The sequence below is a fragment of the Felis catus genome, chromosome A1, assembly GCF_018350175.1.
Source record: "Felis catus isolate Fca126 chromosome A1, F.catus_Fca126_mat1.0, whole genome shotgun sequence".
Lineage (NCBI taxonomy): Eukaryota > Metazoa > Chordata > Mammalia > Carnivora > Felidae > Felis > Felis catus.
In genome coordinates this window covers 176,202,837-176,222,776 of record NC_058368.1, presented here as the reverse complement: position 1 = coordinate 176,222,776, position 19,940 = coordinate 176,202,837, and the positions used below count along the sequence as shown (strand labels likewise).

The following is a 19,940-nucleotide window of genomic DNA, read 5'->3' as shown; positions in this document are numbered from 1 at the left end:
TTTTGTTGTTCAGGGAATTATTATTTGTGGGTTGGACCTTCTTTGCCTAGCTTCGGTATTTCCTATGTATATTTAGTTTTTTTATCAGTTTTTTGCTTCTTAATTTCTTTTTTTATTTTAAAATTGTTTCTTGTTTGCACCTCCATGTCTCTTGAAAGCATTATTGTTGTGTTTATTTGCTGCCCTTGTATTTTTTTGTTTTTTCTTAATTTCAGAAATTAATTTTTCTTCCAGTTTTTTTCTGAGTTCTGTCACCTTATTTCTGAGTTTTTCTATTTCTGATTTATGTTGTCCCTTCATGTAACATTTTCTCTAATGTGTTTTAGTTCATTTTGAATATCCTTGAGTTCGTTCTGAAATAATAGTAGGTTCTGACCATTTGGGATAATAATAAAGGATATATATGGTCGTTTTGTGGTCATATCTGCTAGGATATTCATTGTTTGTAGGAATATTCTTCTCTTTTTTCTTATAATAACTTTATATGGGATTTTTGACCTTGATATTTTTCTATTCATTTGTATGTGAATTTGGTTTTTCTGAACTTTGAAAGTTTGGTTCACAATAGATTTCCTGACTTCAGGCTTTACAGAGTCCTCTGTTTTTGTTAATATAAAACTATGTTTTGTATTCATTTATGAGATGGTGTATAGTCTAGCCACAAGAAGGGGACACAGGAGAGGAGCAGGAAGAAAGCTTATCCTAGAGAAACAAAGTCACCACATGCCACAAGGGGGCCACATGAAGGAAGCACTAAGGGAGAAGACTCAACAAAGCAGGTAGGGAAGAGACAGAGAAGAGAGAGAGACATGGAGTGGGAGAAAAACAAAGGAACCTGGGGACAAGTGCCTTTATTGGATGCTGAGGTGATATGCAAAAGCAAAGGGTGGGAGGCAATTTTTTTGGTACATTTGTATGTCACTAGCCCACAGTCAAGTGAGGGCAAGAAGAACTTGTGGCAGGGCAGGTGCACAGGGCAGCTTGCTTTCTGAAATTTCTTGTTCTCTGCTCCTCTCCCATTTTATCTGCACCGTCTCTTTCTTTCATATCTATTGTTCCTGTCTTACTCAATTTTGATTCTTACCAATCCTGGCTCTTCTCATGCAAGGGAGTCCTGGTTGGTCAGTTTTTAGTTCACAGAGGCTAGACTGCTCCAGCCCCTCAACACCTTACTGCAGGCTCCTTGCACTCACCTTGTACTCACTATTCATTTGGACAAAAATCCCTCACGGCTTCAGCTTTGTTCTCATGTTGGTTTCCTGTGGCTTCCAGTGCATAACCTGTTGGCTATTTTATGCTTTTGTTCTCAGGTCCAATTACTCCCTTTTGACTCATCCTACACAAATGTTGGTAATGTTAATACCATGGAGGTCTTGTCACTTTTGATAGTTTGTTTGAACCCTTTCGGATTTTGGGGTTTGTGGAGATAACTTGTCACTTGTTAATGTTTTCCATGGGTTTATGGTTTTTCTGCTTAATCTCTTTATATGGGGAACTGAGGAGATTAAAAATCTATACAGCTTTGTAACAGTCTTTTCAGAATTCCCCTCTGGAGCAGTTTAAATAAGTTGGAGTTTCTTTTTCTTAAAGATTTGGTAGAATACTCTTTCAAACTGTCTCCATCCTGTGTGTTTTTTTGTGATTAACTCTTTGAAAACTTTCTGTGTTCTCTCTGATAATTTGTATGTCAGATTACAAGCTCTTCTGGAGTCAGTTTTGATAATTTATATATTCCTAGAAAATTACCCACTTCCTCCATGCCCTCAAATTTATTAAAATTATCTTCATACTCCTCTGTATCCGTGGCTAGTGCTTCATTTTCATTTGTTTATGTCTACTGTGTTCACCTTCACTTCTTGAATTGGTTAATTACAGGTGGTTCTGCTTCCCCCCCCCCCCCCCCAAACAACCAGCTCTTGAATTTGTCAGTTCTTCTGATTAGATGTTGGTTGCTTAATTCACTTCTTTTTATTCTTTCTTGTTCATTATATAATTAAAAACCTTTGAAATTTCTTCTGAGTGCTGCGTTAGCTATATCCCAAATTCTGATGTCATATTTCATTGTTTTGTGAATACTTTGAAATTTTATGCTTGATTTACTCTGTGACCCAAGAATTGCTTGAGAGAGATTTAAAATTTTCCAGAAGGTAGGTATTATTATTTTCTAGTTTTGTTATTAACTATTCTTTTTTTGTGTGTGATTTAAGATTTTTTTAAGCTATCTAACATATGATTACATTTATTTATATTTGTTACATTTATTACAACCTATTTAAATGTTCTGTGGGCACTTGAAAAGCAGATACATTTATTATGTTAAGACTCCCATTATATTGGGGCACCTGGTGGCTTGGTTAAACATCTGACTTTGGCTCATGTCATGACCTCACAGCTTGTGAATTTGAGCCCCACCTCTGCTGTCAGCACTGAGCCAGCTTTGAATCCCCTACCCCTGCCCTGCTCATGCTCTCTCTCTCAAAAAATAAACTTAGTAAAAAAAAGACTCCGTTATATGTTGGTTAGGTCATCTTAATTAGGTCTCTTTTTCCTTTTCATTTTTGTAGGGGTGTCCATTTACTCTATGTAAAACTGAGAATGAGCACCCACCACTAATGTATCTCATTTTTTCCCCTATTTTCCGAGGTTGTGCTTTTGAATGCTGGAGTGCTTGAATGGGAATCCTTACCAGTAGATCTTTATTATGAATTGTAATCTTTACATCATGAAGCATACTTCTTTTGTCTTAATAGCTTTTTCTCTGAATTCAGTCTTGTCTGATATTATAATCATAAATACAGCTTTCTTACTATTTATATTTGCTTAGTATACCTTTGCCTACTCTTTTATTTTCAGTCTTTCTGAGTCACTTCATACTAGACACATCTCTTTTAAAAACATTTAAATTCAAATTTAATTTTGATAAGCATATTATAAAATTCACTTTTAGATTTTTATATATACCATATAGTCCTTTATTTGTCAGACTGGGAGTTTTTCTTTAATAGGTGAGTTGAACTCCTTTTTTATTTATTGATACATGTTTGATTTTAGTTTTGTCATCAAAAAATCTGTTAGCCTTTGTTCATATGGCTTTTGCCTTTTTATATCATTCACTATATGATCCATTATTATAGTTTCAGTATGTGTTCTTTGATAATTTGTAAGCTCTGCATTGTTATCTTGTGAGTTGACTTTTTTAGTTATAACATATATATTTTTTCCCTTAACTTTTCATTTAAGATTTCATTCCTGTAAGAAAAGTAGAAATAGTACACTGAACATCTGCTTATCATTCAGCTAGATTCACCAGTTGTTAATATTTTGCTGCAGTTGCTTTATTTGGATTATCTACTTATTTTTATTCCTAAGTATCTGAAGGTAACTTCTAAACATACCCTTCATCCCTAACTACTTCAGCATGTATTTCTTGAGAACAAGGACATTCTGAGAATAAGGCACAATACCATTTTCACATCCAAGTACTTCAACATTGATACAATATCTACATGGAGTCCATATTTAAACTTCCCCATTTGTCTCAATAATGTCCCTTAGAGCCTTTTTGGTTTTTATCCATTAAGTATCATGCATTACATTTATTTATATCATTTTTCTCCTTTAATCTAGATCAGTCTCCCAGTGTTGTGTTTATTTTTTCTTATGAAAAATCTAGGTAGCTGTTCTTGTAAAATGTCCCAACATCTGGAGTTGTCTGTTTCCTCATGATTACATGCAGTTAAATTTTCTTGGCAAGAATCTTCATAGGTGATTATCCTTCTCATTCCATCAATCAAGAGGCACATATATTAGTTTGTCCCATTATTGGTCATGTTAGATTTAGTCACATGATTGAGGTAGTGTCAATTGTCTGGTTTTTTTACAGTATCTTTTGACTTCTTCCTGGGAGCAGTGACTAGATATTTTTCTCTTTCCGTCTTGTTTTAATCATTTATTTTCTCATTACTTTTAAAACGTGCTTATACCTCTGTTATTTGACTTATTTTTTTTTTTTAGTTTTTTTTAATGTTGATTTATTTTTGACAGAGAGAGAGAGAGAGAGAGAGAGCGAGAGCGCATGAGCAGGGGAGGGGCAGAGAGAGAGGGAGACAAAGAATCCAAAGCAGGTTCCAGGCTCTGAGCTATCAGCACAGAGCCCGATGCGGGGCTCAAACTCACAGACCACGAGATCATGACCTGAGCCGAAGTCGGACACTCAACCGCCTGAGCCACTCAGGTGCCCCTGTTATTTGACTTATTGATTTGAAGTATCTTTTGACTTCAGCTGTAGGAGATGAGGAAGATGAAAAACTCAACATACACTATCTTCTACCTTTTTTTCCCTCTTCTCTTCCAACTTTTGTTTATTCATTCACTTTCTTTAAAATGAAGAAAAGGGGTGGGGAGGGCACCTGGGTGGCTCAGTCGGTTAAGCAGCCGAATTTGGCTCAGGTCATGATTTCACGGTCCATGAGTTTGAACCTCACGTCGGGCTCTGTGCTGACAGCTCAGAGCCTGGGACCTGTTTCAGATTCTGCGTCTCCCTCTCTCTGACCCTCCCCCGTTCATGCACTGTCTCTCTCTGTCTCAAAAATAAAGGTTAAAAAAAATTTTTTTTAATAAAAAATAAAATGAAAAGGGAACATAAACTTAATCCAGTAGTTCTAAAAATTACTGAAAACATCCCTCAGATCAGAGTTTTCAGTTACATGGGTGAAACCCATCCATGGAATGCACAGAGGCTGGAGAAGTTGGAAGAGACTGGCTGAAAAAACAGAGCAAACATGCTGGGCTGGGGAACAACGCTTGCTGGTGGGTGTGGGTTTGGGCTTGGACTATTTTTTGGAACCTGTTACCTGTCATCTCTCCCACTTAAAAATGGTGATTAACCATTCTTCATTATTGGTTTGACCTTTCTAATCTAAAAATTATAGGCTCTGGAGCACCTGGGTAGCTCAGTCAGTTAAGCATCTGACTCTTGGTTTCAGCTCAGGTCATGATCTCATGGTCTTGGGATCAAGCCCCGTGTGGGGTCTGTGCTGAGCATGGAGCCTACTTGGGATTCTCTCCACGCCCCCCCCCCATCCCTCGCCCCTCCCCTCTCTCTGCCCTCCCCTCCCCCCATCTCTCTCAAAATAAATACACATTTTAAAACTGTAGGCTCTAATCTGATGAGGAGATTGAATTTCTATAGTAGCAAGCAGCTGAGTACTCATCTAGGACTGGTATCAAGCTGGGGGCCACCCCTGACCCTCAGACCTGCCTACTTCTCACCTTCCATCTATGCCATCACCATTTCTGTGCCTTAGTGTGCCTTATTTCTTTTTCCTAGGTCTCCCAGTGGCTGGGCAAACCTCAGAATTTGTTAACCAAGTGTTAGAGAAGACGGCAGAAGGCAATCCCACTGGAGGCCTTGTAGGACTAAGGATACCAACGTCAAAAGTGTAATCAGCCTCATTGGACCACTGGTCAGAAATGTCTGTGTTTGTCACATTATTCATTGTAAATTTTCATTCTGTTTTGCATGTCAGTTTAGCATTATGTAAACATTGATTAGGTTACATTGTTTTAAGAACTAAGTAGCATAAGTGAAGCATGATCCAAAATACTTGATTATTGCATTTTCAGAGCATAAACCATGGTTAAAACTGCTACTGGCATCAGAATTGGAACGTGTACATTTAAGTAAACGTTTAGGTACAGATTGCGAAAATCTGTTAAAGTCAAACAAGTTTCGGAGGAGTGAAGATATTAGTAAATGCCAAATACTGTGGCAGGTTTATGCTCTGAACCACACAAAAAAATTGAGGAAGCATTTTTTTAAACAGTCCGTTTAGATTGTTTTTAGAATTATTCCTTCTGTTCTGATTTTTCCACAACCATTAATCTCACTTGTACATGGCACAACCCAGCACTCATGCCCATGTGCCATATTAGAAGTTCATTTTCCGAGCTCAATATGGTATATATAAATATATATATAGATATATATATAATGTCTGTGCAAGTAAGAAAAAAAAGCATATTCTTTGTGCCTTGTATTTTGGGGAAACTATAAAACTGGTAATATTTTGTATGATGAAAACCCTACTGAGGAGAAACAAGATATATAGATGGAGAAATTATGGGGTTTAAATGTTTTTTTGTTCCAACTCTTTTTCAAATTTTTTGAATGTATATAGGACTATGTTGAAATGTAGATATATGCCACAGAGTCTGTGTATTGTATAAAAAACAAAACAAAAAAACAAACAAAAAAAAGATGGCTCTAGAAAACTCCTATTTCGGTACTTGACCGGAAGAAGACAAATACTTGCACATTATTGCGATTGTTTTATTTTTTGTACCAAAGACAAATGCAACTGATATGGCAAACTGCCAGTCTAAGTAAAGTTTTGCACAGCTTACATGATACTGTATGAATGTATGAAAAACAAAGGAAAAAAAACCCAGAAAAATGAAAAGGTCAGGGTTAGGGATCTTACTGAACTGTGAATCTTATTTCTGTTTGGGTCCAATTATCTACAGAAGGAGCATCCACACATACAGATATTATTTTGCCGTTCCTCTCATTCGCTTCCATAGTAGATAAGTTGGTGGCCATTTAGATGTCCGTAAGTCTTTTTATTTCTGCACTTATTGTAGGAAATTTTAATATATTTCATTTTAGTAAGCTATTGGTAAAATAGTTTTTGACCTTGAAAATTAAAGTTTATTTAGCTTATTGTAGTATACTTCCACCAAACAACCAAAATACAGATTATTTTTATTGTATTATATATATATATGTAAAGAAAGAAAAAAAAGCTAAAAATATCTAATTCTTTAGTTGCCACTTTTCCAATCAATGTATTATTGTGCATGTAATATTTTCAAAGATCAACACAAGCTTAAAACAAAAACAATTTATAGATTTTTATATTTTTGTACAGGTATTTTCAAACTAGCTTCTTCAAACTTACATGTGACTTCTTCTATGTTTCTAGAACTGAGAAATAATTAACACATTTAGTTTTTAGGTGCTCTTTTTTGCTCACATAAAACAGCTTCATTAGTCAGTGTTTTAACTATGTTAAAGCTTTACCTCTTGATGAGAAATTTCTTGTGTCAAGGCAGCATTATAAACCTTCCCCACAGATCTTTCCATTCTGTCTCTCTTACTGTTGATTCTCAAATCTTGTGTTTTGAACTCTGAAAACTGGTGGCTTAAAAACTATACTTAAAAAAACAAAAAAAAATCCTATCTAGCCCAGAAAAAATACCAAAAATTTCAGACCTAGCTGCTGGGAAAGTATCTATTTCTCCAACCATTTCTCTGTTACTCCCTGGAGAATTTATTCCTTAATTATATTTTGTTTTTACAGTGTGTTTCCTTTTCTTCTACTTTATTCCCCCAACCCTCACCGCTATTTGTAAGCTGTAGCATATGAAGCTATAGCTTATAAAGGCTTGATTCTAAAACAGTAACAACTGAACTATGTCCTTATATGCTTCTTTGACATCATGAAAAGGAAACTCAGAAAAGGATTAACACCTTAGCTGAACTGTGATACACAAGATTTTCCTGTGTGCTTGGTGGAAATGTACCTGGTCAGTGCATTCATGCTCAACAGGCGATAAGCTCAGATCTAATGGTTTAATAGAACGTAAGCTCATTGTTTAAAGTTTTTCCTCTTCAGGTGGGAGAAGGCAGAGCACAGGCTTATAACTTGGAAGTATCTGAAGTTTTGACAGAGTGTGTTTAGTAGATTGAAACATGTTCCAAAATATGGCAGTTTTGCAATCAGGTGAAAATCACTTCATGATAGAGATTCAGCTGATGAGGTTTATAAAATTGCCCCTTTCTAGCTGCTCTGTTAGGAATTCTGGTTTTTGATACTTTTTTCCTGTCTGCAAACCAGAATTTGATTTTTTGGTCTTGCATTTCAGAAAAAAAAAAAAAAAGACTTTGAATCTGTTTAGTAGATTCCATATCCTTGCATTTCAGTGTTTTATATGTACTACTTAAGTTAAATAGTTTAAAAGCTTTTAAATAGTTGAGCTTTTTAATGTTGACACTTTATTTTGTACCTATTTATATATGTATGTATATCTTAGAAAAGCACTTTGTTAAAAAAAAAATTGCATTTTATATGATTCCTGCCATTTGCTGCTAAATCTGGGCTGGTCAGAATGCTGCAGCGATACTTGATCTAAATAAAAAAAACCTGGCAGTAAAATGTAGAGTGAAAGTTAAATCCTCTTGCTGTTTTAACTTTATCATAAAGATGACATAGGCAAGCTGTGCAGCTTTACATTTTAACCAGGGGACTCTGTGGCATTTAAAACCGTCTAGAAATGGTTGTACTTTAATGCCAGTAATAATCTGCTTCCTCTATTGTCATTCAAATATATACGTTTAGTGTATCACACAACAGATCTTATAAGGGTAACGTAAAAACCCCAACAATTGTACATGTTCTGTTTTTGAAAATTGTGGCATGTATTTTTGGGCGAAGATCATTAGAGAAGAGCTCTCTAAAGGTTTTCTGTGTTCATACATGGTATACAGGTAGCTCATAATGAAGTCCAGAATCTTACTTTAAGTGAAGGCATTGTGAATTCACCTCAAGTAAACCCATTGTTCCAAAAGCAATTATAAACTTTGACTCGAGTACTACTATGATCTAAGAAAAAAAATACAAAAAACGTTCTTCCTCGTTTCAGATACACTGGATTCTTTATAGAGTTTGTCTCCATATGAAAGCATGCTGTCCAGTTGTTCTTGTTAAGATCTTGTCTGAGTTTTGAATTGGGTGCCACACTTTTTCAGTCAATATGATTGCTTGTCCTACTGTACCATGTATGATTCTTGTCCTTTCCTATATCCTTCATGACAGATTATGATGTGGCTTTATATTGTGCCTTACTTGTACATTGAAACTGAACATCTTCATTCCCTTCCACTTCCTAAATCTTTCACTTTGACCTTTTTGGTAAGAGAATCAGAGCAATTATAAACACATCGTGAAGGATTTCAGATGGGTATGGTTTCAAATTCCCTCTCTTCACAGTTATTTTATATTTGTATGGAAGACCAGTTTTGAATGGTCTTTAAATATGAGAGGGAAAGACTTAGCAGTAATTTCACTACATCCCTTTTTTCTGACTTTCATGAATTTGTCCTACATCTTCTTTCTGATGCTTGACTTTATTTGCTCCGTAGCAATAGTCTGCATTTAAAGAAAGGTGTGTTCAGTTCATCAGCTTGAAATTGACTATTTCATCTTTCCAGAATTTTTTAGGAGAAGAATACCCGTTTTGTTTGTTTTATAAAACAGATGACAAGTCTCTTTAAAAGAAACAGAAGTACAGTACTTTTGAAATACAATGCTGTTAGTTTGGATTTCTTTTTTTATATATACTATTCATACAATTATCTGATGTTTGCCTTCATTAATAAAGCTGTTAGTTTATTCACCAAAATGTCAAGAATGGATGTGCTTTTCTTTATTCCATACATTTAAAAATATTTTAGCTGCTAAGATTTAGTTAACTTTCTAAGAAACAAATTCAAGTTGCCTTCAGCAGGAATTAACAAAAGCTTATGTTCCCTTTCTTTATATAGTCTTCCTAAAATTCTGTTCAAGTATTTTCTAGTTAATTATGTAAGAGAATGTTAGCATCTCTCCAAATCTTGAAACTTGAATTTTGAGAATGCATTGAATTATGCTTTCAGTGTTAAAGTAAAAGGTTTCAATTATCCTTCTAGTGAAGTCGATTGTGGAATACCATTTCCCATGGAACTGAGGCCATTTCCACAACTTTGCACAGAATTGCAGTCTTGTTCTTCCCTTGGATCATGACAAATAAGTCTCACACAGTGCCGTAATACTTGTGGATTCTTTTGTAATCTTTGTAATCTTAATAAGGGCATTATGAGAAGATGACTCCATGTTTTTTTAATATTTCAAACACATTGGGATGGAACAATGAATGTCCGCTGTAGGAACAGTTGTTTCGTTTTAAGGAATAAGCATGTTGGGAAAAGATGATGAAAATGTACTACTGACAGTTTTACACTTCCATAGGCGAGTGGGATTATGTGTTGAAGCATAATCCTCATGCTTAGTAAACTGACTGAAATTGTAGAAATTACACCTAGGAACTGAATGATGCCAAATTGCCATTTTTCTTTAGAAAAGAGAGGTTTGGGTGTAGTAGTGAGGGACTAGAACCTTAAAGCTGCTTCCAAACAGTTATCTTGGAATCGAAGACTTGGTGACTAGCGAAGAACACGAGGGTCTGGTATCTCAGTGTGCCAAGTTCAGGTGAACTAGGTTTGCCTCTTTCATAACCATGTAAACACAATGGTGTGTAGGTAATTAAATTCTGGGTGTATGGGAGCGGGACGGACTACTGTGTCTTGCCCTTCGCCCTTTGTTTTTTTCGGAACCAAATAACAGAAATGTGTATGTGCGTACTGTATCTGCCTTCTCCACCGCATCTTTATGACACTGTATTCCGCTGCCTGCTTTTTTTTTTTTTAACCTTCTTTCCCTAGGATTTGTCCTCCAACTTAGCATTTGTGATTAACAGTTGATACTAGGGCTGACCGCACATGAGAAGTCACAAGAGAAGAGCGGAAGGGCAAGAATTCAGAGCATTCGTTCATACAATGTGGCAACCTCTTTTGCGTAGTGGCGTAGGATCCTGTTTGTAATGCTATCATAAATATTCTGTAGTTTTGTTTCCCCATCCCCCCAACTGGAGCTATGAAACTTATTGGATTCAGTCTTGTCTTTTGTCTAGAAAGAATTTTATCTTGTTGACGCATGAGCTGTTTAAAAATTATTCTATTAAATGTTGGTTAATAGTTGTGCAGTTTTTCTTTTCAGAAGAAGAGGCAATTCAAATGTTGCCTTTGTTTTCTGTCACCTTCCAACCCCCCAGCACTTCTAGTCAGATACAGATTCATCAGTGTATGCAACATCCTTTGTAATTTAAAATAAAAAAAAGATGAAAAGGTTTTGAATTGTTTGCCTCATGTTTTCCCCTTCCCTTCTCTGTTGCTTTTCTGTCGTTTACCAAGGGGGCTAACCATCTCCCCGTCTGCAAAGAAATTGCCAACTAAAGACAGCAGTGAACTGTGGATTGTGCTGCCCCTCTCTTGGCGTAGGGCATAAAGAGCTAACGTTTTGGACACTTCGGGCTTTTTCAGTACTCTAGTGAAAGTTAGTGATTATGGAAAATTATTTGTTGATGAAAACATTTGCATTCTTCATAGTTTGGAACATAGTTTAGTTTACGTGTATTTTTCGTCTTTGATTCTTCAGGCAAGCAAGGGAAATAAAATGTTTCAAGTCTCTCCTGACTTAAACATTTGTATGTGCTTGTATGTTTAATCAAAGTACGTCTCTGAGATAGGCTGGGTCTATACACAGAGCCTTAAGTGAGGGGACCTGAGTGAACACCACCGTGGCACTGTGTTCCTTCAGCCAACAAACATTTGTTTAGCCCATGCTCCGCCAAGACTTGTGCTAGGTACGGACTGTAAAGAGATTAGAGAGACATCCAGGAACTCCTGAGGTTGCTGAGGGGAGGCAGCATGTGAACAGGATCGTGGAACAAGACAAGAGCTGTTACAAATGGAAAGGGTTCTGGGTACGTTATTGGCCTAGATACTTGCAAGGATGCGGGTACCACATCCAGTAGGGTATGTTAGGGAAGAATTGACAGGCTTGTGTTCGTGATGTCCCAGGACTCTTGCAAAAAGCTCTTTTTGCTTCATTCAAGGGATATTGGGGCCATCAGAGAGCAAAGTGGACGTGGCCTCTCAGGGACTGGTTCTGCTTCAGGACTTGACCTCCATCCCAGGAGTCTCTGTCATGGTCTGGGAACTTTTAAGGAGTTGGGTGAGCCAAGTCAGTATAGTCCTTAGGAAACCAAACCTTTTGTGGGTAGCACCTAGTTAAATGGGTTGTTCGGTTGTCCCTCCTCACCCAGTGATTTCAGAACCAGGAGAGCTCTTTAGCAAGCAAGAAAGACATAAGTTGGGAAATGCTTTAATATTCCTGCTGAAAGGTTTATAATAGGAAGAGGGTGTTAGAAAGGCTAGGAGCACCTCAGTGACTCTGTTGGTTAAGTGCCCAACTTCGGCTCCGGTCATGATCTCATGGGTCGTGAGTTTGAGCCCCGCATCCAGCTCTCTGCTGTCAGCCTGTCAGCACAGAGCCCGCTTTGGATCCTCTGTCTCCCTCTCTCTGCCTTGTCCCCGCTTACGCTCTCCCCAGAATAAATATTAAAAAAAAAAAGAAAAAAGTCTAGAAGGCTGGGGGTAGCATTCATTAAACCCCTGCTAGGTGCTTTCCTGTCAGGTAACTGCTCTCCGTGGCGCAGTGAGGTGGGTTGTGTCCATCTTACAAAGGAGAATAAACTCCGTTGAGGAGACTCACCTCACACCCAGCGTGTGTGATGGCCCCAATTCAAACTCCTGTCTGCTGTCTGCACTGAGAGACGATTCATACTCCTGAAGGGCCAGGCCAGGTCACGGGCAATATATAATGGTATCTGTGTAGGAGGGAGATAATAGGCTTAGAATCTGAAACCAGAAAGAACTAAAGCTAAAACCAAGCAGACGTAGTAACCAAAAGTTAGTCTCAGGATGTGTGGGTAGAGGTGCTAGAAGCAAAATAGTGTTGGCCAAAGCAGCCTGTGATCGAGAGTGTGGGTCACCACACTGTACATCTATCCCTCAAAGATGGCCTCTAGATTAAGGGCTTAGAGTTGGGTCTCTTCGTTAGAAGGGAGCATGTTGGAGGTGGAGAAAAGGGGATCTGTGTTTTCTTCTCTAATTGCTATGTAGAGAATTGCATGGAGACTGTCAGTTGCATAGAGGCCCAAGGTCATGCGTCCTAAATAGGGAGCTTCTATTTGAGGATCCAAAACTTTTGAGTGATCTGAAAAATGTCAGTTTCTTTAAAAGATTCTAAACTTAAAACATCACCGGGAATGAACTTAAAATGTACAGGGTCTGGATAAAGAAAAGTTTAAAATAATATGAAGGACATAGAAGAAGACATGAACAAATGGAAAGAAAGACCCAAGTTCTTGAACTGGAGCAGCCAACAACATGAAGCTGTCAGTCCTCAAAATTAACAAATGTAATGCTATCTCAATAAGACATACCAATGGGGTTTTAAAAAAAAAAAAAAAAAAAAAAACGCCTAAGTTCATATGGGGAAAAAAATAATAGCTGGAAGATGATGCTAGGGGGAAAAAAAGATTGGGTGTTTAATCCAAACATTAAAACACATAAGACTATAAATAAAACTAAAAATTTTTGGTGCATAAATGAATAGGCCAATAGAACAGAAGGAAAAGTTTAGAAACAGATTCAAACATAAGAATTTATTATGGTAAATGTGCCATCCAGAACCAGGGAGAAAAAAAGACGGATTCTTCAGAAAATAGCGTTGGAACAACTGGGAAACTCTGGAGAAAGAAAAGTTGGCTCTGTATCTCACACCATATTTCAAACTGTATACATAACAGGAAATGTGGGCAATTCCTTTAAAATCTGTGGGAGGGGGTGGGGAGAATGTTCTAACTTGGATCCCAAATTCAGGAGTCATAAATGAAGATCGACAAATTCTATGTGAAACAAACAAAAAAAAGTTGAAACCTTTTTAAAGTCAAAAACATCGTAAGCCAAGTCAAAATGCTATAGACTATGAAAAAACTCATCTCTAAGGGCTAATCCTCCTAATATATTAAGAGCTCCTGGAAACTAGTATGAAAAACCAACCACCCAATAGAGAAATGAGTAAAGTAACTACAAATAGCACTCAATCTCATTCATAATAAGAGAAATGCACATTAAAATATGGCAGTTTCATTTAATCAAACTGGGAAAAATCCTAGTGTTTAACACACCATGTTGGTGAGGCCATGGGAACGCAGGCATTTGTACCACCTTGCTGTGGATAACTGATGTAACCTCTATGAAGAGCAATCTGGTAGTTTGTATCTAAATTTTAAAATGCACATATCCTTTCATCTAGCACTTCCATTTGCCCTGGGCAAATCATCCTGTGCCTGTTTCTTCATGTGTAAAATGCAGACAATTCTACCTCGTAGGGTTGTTGTGAGAATTGTTAGATGAAACACATTAAGAACTTTGTACAAAGTGCCTGGCACATAGGAAGTACTCCAAAAATGTCAGCAATGTAATAGCAGCTAATGCACGTTGAGCTTTTAAACATCTGCTGCATTTACTACACGGTGCTTGGTGCTTTTCATGTATTACCTCATTTAATGCTCCAGCCATCCCTGTGATTATCACCAGTTAGCCTCAGGATTCTGAGGCACAGAGATGTGAAGTGGGTTGTCCAGCAGGATTCAAGCAGGGTTGACTCCCAAGCTTCCCTTAAGGGAAGGTGCGTGGAGCACTGGAGTAACACAGATGGGCAAGCCATGTGTTGAGTTTTGAGGGAAGATGTGGCTCTCAGTTAAGGCTCTGCCACTCTCAAGTTGGGTAGCCTTGGGGCAGGATGTTCAGTTTTGTTTCACTTTTGACCTACTCTTAGTCCATCTGCCAATCTGTAAAACTGGGGTATAACTATTTCAAGTGTGGTTGAGAGGATTAAACTAGGCATTCAGGTCTTCCTAATTCATGCTTGCTGATGTGAACCAAAGTACGCAGGGTGGGAGCAAAAGGGGAAACGCATTCTGAGAAGAGGGAACAGCACATTCCAAAGCTACAGATCTAAAAAGAGTCTGAGGAATCCAGGAGTGGGATGAGATGCGGTGGCTGATGGCCTTGAAGACCAGCTAAGAAACTTGGACAATTTAATAATAAAAATAAAACGAAGAGCCACCATTTTCTGAGAGTCTGCTCTTAATTATTTCCATCAAAACTACTCCAGCGAGGTAGATTTAATAAATCCAACTGTACACAAAAGGGAACTGCCAGGAGCCACAGAAGAGGTGTAAGCTGGGAGGTGGCTTGATCAGTTGTGATTTTAGAACCCTTGGACCAACAGGAGGTGCTCCAAGAGAACTGCCTTGAATCCCATACATTAAAAGTATTAATAACATTTATCATTTTTGCATTTATTCCACAATTCATATTCACCGTAGAACATATGAAAAATACAAGAAAGTTTAAAGAAATATAAAAAATTGTTAATTATACCCTCTAGAGAATCCCAAGTGATACTTTCCTTCCAGTCTTCTCCCCCCGCCCCCACCTTTATGCAAAAAATATGTAGTGATTAGAATGGCTTTTAGATAGAAGATGTGGAGAGGTCAGTGTTAAAACGCCCTTGATACTCCTTCTCTTCTTCCTTTTCTTAGGACCACACCAAGGGGAGAACCGACTCCCTCCGCGTTTTCAGGTATACTCCCCAGGACTCATCGCCGCCACGCTCGCTCGCCTCAAGCCGGTCTCTAGGGGGCGCTGCTGCAAGACCTGGAGCGGAAGGAAGGCGATGCTGAAACGCGGTTAAATTTGGGCACCGCCGCTGCCCGTAGTCGGCGTCCTCAACATGGCGGCTCCCCAGGATGTCCACGTCCGTATCTGTAACCAAGAGATTGTCAAATTTGACCTGGAGGTGAAGGCGCTTATCCAGGTACTAATTCCCGGGACCCCTGTCGGGCCCCAGCAGCCCTAAACCCAGGCTCCTCTGGCCTCCTGTAAGCTCGGCGGTCTCACTCCCAAGCTTTCCCCGTTGGTCAAGTCTCCGAGGTCGTTGGCCCCGTCCCAGGGCCGGCTGCTCCCTCCCTCCCCCTTTGGTCCATCTCCTCGACCATTGGCCTTGATCCTCTCTCCAGTTGCGGTTGTCTTGCCCTCTTCTGGACACTCTCGTGCTCCCCCATCCTGACCAAGCTTACCCTTTGTGACCCCCATTGGTCCCTCCCACTCACACTTCTCAACCCGGACCGCCACACAACATACCTGTCACCTTGGGTGGCCCCGCCTTCTGACACCGCCCTCCCCACCAGTTGGTGGCGTCCTGAGAGCCATTGACCCCGCCCACTCCTGACCTGCTCCTTTGGGTCTGGTGCCCGGTGACACCAAAGGCCGCCTGACACGGGAGGCACCAGGTGAAATGAACGTAAACTAGGCCGTAGTTGTGACTCTGTAAATGAGGAAATCAGGTAAAATGCCAAGGCCTGGGGCAAAACTGCGACCCGGACGAGGAAAGTCAGCCTAGAGAAGGGGCTTAGGGAGTCTCTACAACTTTCTTTAACTGATGGGGTAATTGAGGTGTTTTGCCTTAAGCTATTTAAGGTAGAAGGCAGCAGAGCGATGAACCAATTGGCACAGGCAAGAGTTAGGAATGTAGAAATGATCCCTTGAACTTAGCAAAAAGAAACCAAGAGTTTTAAACCTTGGTTTCAGGCAAGTCATTTCCATTTCCAACAGATGCTATTAAACATTAGATGTAGACTCAGAGTTTGCAAGTAACTGTGGCAAAAACTGAAGGAAAGTCGGATTCGCCATGGAAACCCGATGCAGGATAAACCAAATTAGTGCTTTATCATGGTGCAAGAAGTGGGGTTTAATAAGTCAGAGAACAAGTGAGGGAACTTGATGCAAACGTTTAAACTTCTTCAACTTCACTTCTTCTCCATACACACTGCAGTACTTCTGGGCTGACTCTGGAAAAATAAGCGTAGGATTCATACAAATAAAACATTTTCACATAATCTAAGTTGGGTAAGCCCCTTTTGTACTGTCTGTGTTTGGGTTCTCATGACTGCAAATGAGAAAGATTGATTATACGTAGATGTACTGCACTCTTACTGTGTTCCAGCTCCCCTGCAAAGTGCTTTACATCCATATATGGTTTATGTGGTAGGTAATGTGGTGAGGAAACTGAGGCACAGAGAACTCAATGACTTTTTGTTACACAGCTAAGAAATTGCTACAGCCAGAATTTGCATCTGCATACTCTGGCTCCAGGACCTGCTCTAAAACCTGACCCCAGGGCTTTTGGATGCCCAGAAACCAATTCTAGATCTCCCCTCGAACATGTCTGTAGAAACCAATTCTAGATCTCCCCTTGAACGTGTCTGTAAACACCGCGACTTATATCTAATAGAGGGTTTGTAAAATCAGGGTGAAGTTAATCTTGTCATATGATGCCAGGAGTTGATCCTGATTTTCAAGTTGGAAAGTTCTAAAGTTATAGTGTCACTTTTGGATGTCCGTTCTTGTTGGACATACAAGCTGCTTTAAGCCTTTTATACTGATCCTGTGGTGTTTTGTTGAAATCAGGAACTAATAAGTCAGGACAGCTGTGTTTCTTTTCATACTTTCGTGTTACCTGCTCAGAATTACAGCAATAGGAGAGAAATGTAAATGATGATGTTTTTGCTTGTGCTGCTGAGGTAAACAGCAAAGATCAGGATGAATTAACGGGCAGTAGGCCAGCCTTAGTCGTGGTCTGAGCCAGTCTTCTCACTGTACAGATGGTATCGTTTCACTTCATTGCCTTGAGAAAGTCCCTCTCACCTTTTCAATGTCTCCTAGGATATTCGGGATTGTTCAGGACCATTAAGTGCACTTACTGAACTGAATACTAAAGTGAAAGAGAAGTTTCAGCAACTGCGGCACAGAATACAGGTGAGTAGCTGCAGAAGTAAGATGTGGAGAATGCGTCACAATGAGGGGGCTCCATCCGGGAGCCGCCTGAGCGCTGTCCGGTTTCTTCAGTAGACATTTAGACAGTGAGGGTAACTGTACTAACTTGCTCTCAAGGTAAAAGTGAAGAACTTTTGAATGCGTTGCTACTGTCTCTTGAGGTGTTTGTTTGTTTGTTTGTTTGTTTGTTTCCTCCTGCTCTTTGCCCAGCCTCTTCCTCCCTGTTTCTGAGGTCTCCAATCACATCATATGCACATATAACACTCCTGAATCCAACTATGGCATATGTGCAATCTCAAAACCAGTGGAGCGAGAAGTACCTGCTTGCATAGCCTGCTTGTGCTGCTGTGCCCTAGAGAGAATAAGATGAGTACATGGGCCTGCCCGTCGCTGGGTGGGTCCTGGGGCCCTTGGTCTCACTCTGTGGTACTGGAGTTTAGAGATCTGCGCTTTTCCTGTGACCTGGCCCCACAGGCCAGCCAACAACTCCTGTTGCTTAACACAGGATAGTCTGTTTCAAAGCTGGTAGCAAAAGTGGCCATTTGGACCTGAGAAATAGTATGTCTGGGCCCTGTGTATTGCTTTCCTAAGGGATTTTCAAGGGCAGTTTTGAAAATAAGTACTTTCTGCCGTAAGAGTTCACTTTAGAATTTTAGCAAGGTCACTGAACCTCGCTGATCTTTTTTTGCCTCCGTCTGTAGCACTGATTTATAATTGAATTTTTATTTTTGAAAGGCTGTTACTTTCTCATGTATGTGTATACATTCTATGTAGGTATGCCCATGGGTGAATATGGACACTCAGTGAAAAGTCCCATGTATGAGTGTTATTATTCTCTGTTCCTCTCCTCCACACGGGTAACCACATTTGTTACTTAGGTATCTTTTCATGGTGTATCTACTCAAATACTAAAAAAAACCAAATATATTTTCTTATTTCCAGTTTCTCATATAAAAGGTAGCATACTAAAACACCACTTTTTAAAACTTAACAATATCTTCTGGAAATCTTTCCATATCAGTATTAGAGTGCTCCCTCGTTCTTTTTTTATAGTCCTAGTTTTCTAGCCAGTTCTGTATCAAAGGGCATTTTATTTGGACTACTTCTCTGCTTTTTGGTTTCTCGTTTGTTCTGCTTTTTAAAGCTAATGCATTCCCTGAAAGACCTTTCTTCGACTCTCATGATTTCAACTCTGCAGCCACACCCACCACCTTAAGTATTTTCATGTTCTTTCTGTTTAAGTATCTGAGTGCTCAGTGTTTATTTCCTTCACTAATTGAAATTACTTCACTGATACATTTACATATTTATTATGTCCCTCTCTCCCATAATCACCTCCTCGAGCACCAGAATATCCTGGCACCTAGTAAGGACTTAATAAAGCACATGGTCAGTGAATGAATAACCCCATCCCAGTTTTATCTGCATTTCCTGAACCTTTATACCAGGAAATATATACAAGATTTCTATTTGATGTTTTTAGCTCTTTATGAATGACTACTTTGTGTATTTGCAACAAGATTGTGTAGTCCTGGGGAACTGGCCTCATATCCTCAACATATGCCTCAGCTGGGCATCGACTGACTATGTGTAAATACCTGTGTGAATGTCTTTGTGTATGTGGTTCTCAGACTGGAATTTGAGAACTATTTTACCCCTTTCTTTTCTTCCACAACTATTTGGTTCTCTATGACAGAACTCCCTTTTATGAGGAAACTATACATTTCTTCCTTCTTTCCTTCCTCCCTCCCTTCTTCCCATGCATCCATTCTTCCGTTCAGTGATTTGGTGCCTAATAATGTGCCAGGCACAAGGAATATATATAATGAACACTAGATAAAATCCTGCCTTCCTGGAGTTCACATTCTGGTAGGGAATCTAGATTTTTTTTTAATGTTTATTTATTTAAAAAAAATAATGTTTATTTTTGAGAAAGGGAGACAGAGTGTGAGCAGGGGAGAGGCAGAGAGAGAGAGAGACAGAATCAGAAGCAGGCTCCACGCTCTGAGTTGTCAGCACAGAGCCCGACATGGGGCTTGAACTCATGAACTGTGAGATCAGGACCTGAGGTGAAGTTGGACACTTAACCAACTGAGCCACCCAGGTGCCTGGGAATCTAGATTTTAAGTAAATAATTAAGCAAGTAATTTACTGACTACATTCGCAAAACTTGCATTCCTTTACATTCTTTTTTTTCCTCTGACTCAGCCATATCTGGGACCATTAATTGGAAGTTATCTCTGAGCTAGTGAAATGGTGGATACAGACGCGTGTTCCTGACCAGCATGTGCAAATTAACACATAAATGAGTATA

At 39.0% G+C, this 19,940-nt stretch overlaps 2 protein-coding genes and 1 long non-coding RNA gene across 8 annotated transcripts in view; 2 read left to right on the top strand and 1 right to left on the bottom strand.

The window, feature by feature from the left end:
* The window catches only part of CREBRF (CREB3 regulatory factor), a 57,456-nt gene extending 46,451 nt beyond the window's left edge, over window positions 1–11,005 (top strand). For all 4 annotated transcript variants that reach the window (XM_023259550.2, XM_045035364.1, XM_045035374.1 and 1 more), the window contains exon 9: window positions 5,330–11,005. In XM_023259550.2, the coding sequence (XP_023115318.1) occupies window positions 5,330–5,445 (116 nt within the window). In that variant the 3' untranslated portion in view covers window positions 5,446–11,005. The remainder of the gene's footprint in view (window positions 1–5,329) is intronic.
* Window positions 11,006–13,367: 2,362 nt separating this feature from the next.
* Window positions 13,368–16,200, bottom strand: LOC123379533. Its single transcript, XR_006584088.1, has 2 exons — window positions 15,935–16,200; window positions 13,368–15,556 (listed from the first exon to the last, which is right to left on the bottom strand). It is a non-coding gene; the product is annotated as an uncharacterized LOC123379533 (long non-coding RNA).
* The window catches only part of BNIP1 (BCL2 interacting protein 1), a 33,847-nt gene continuing 29,376 nt past the window's right edge, over window positions 15,470–19,940 (top strand). For all 3 annotated transcript variants that reach the window (XM_045035386.1, XM_003981260.5, XM_019838821.3), the window contains exons 1-2: window positions 15,470–15,608; window positions 17,516–17,608. In XM_045035386.1, coding sequence (XP_044891321.1) covers window positions 15,525–15,608; window positions 17,516–17,608 — 177 coding nt within the window. In that variant the 5' untranslated portion in view covers window positions 15,470–15,524. The remainder of the gene's footprint in view (window positions 15,609–17,515; window positions 17,609–19,940) is intronic.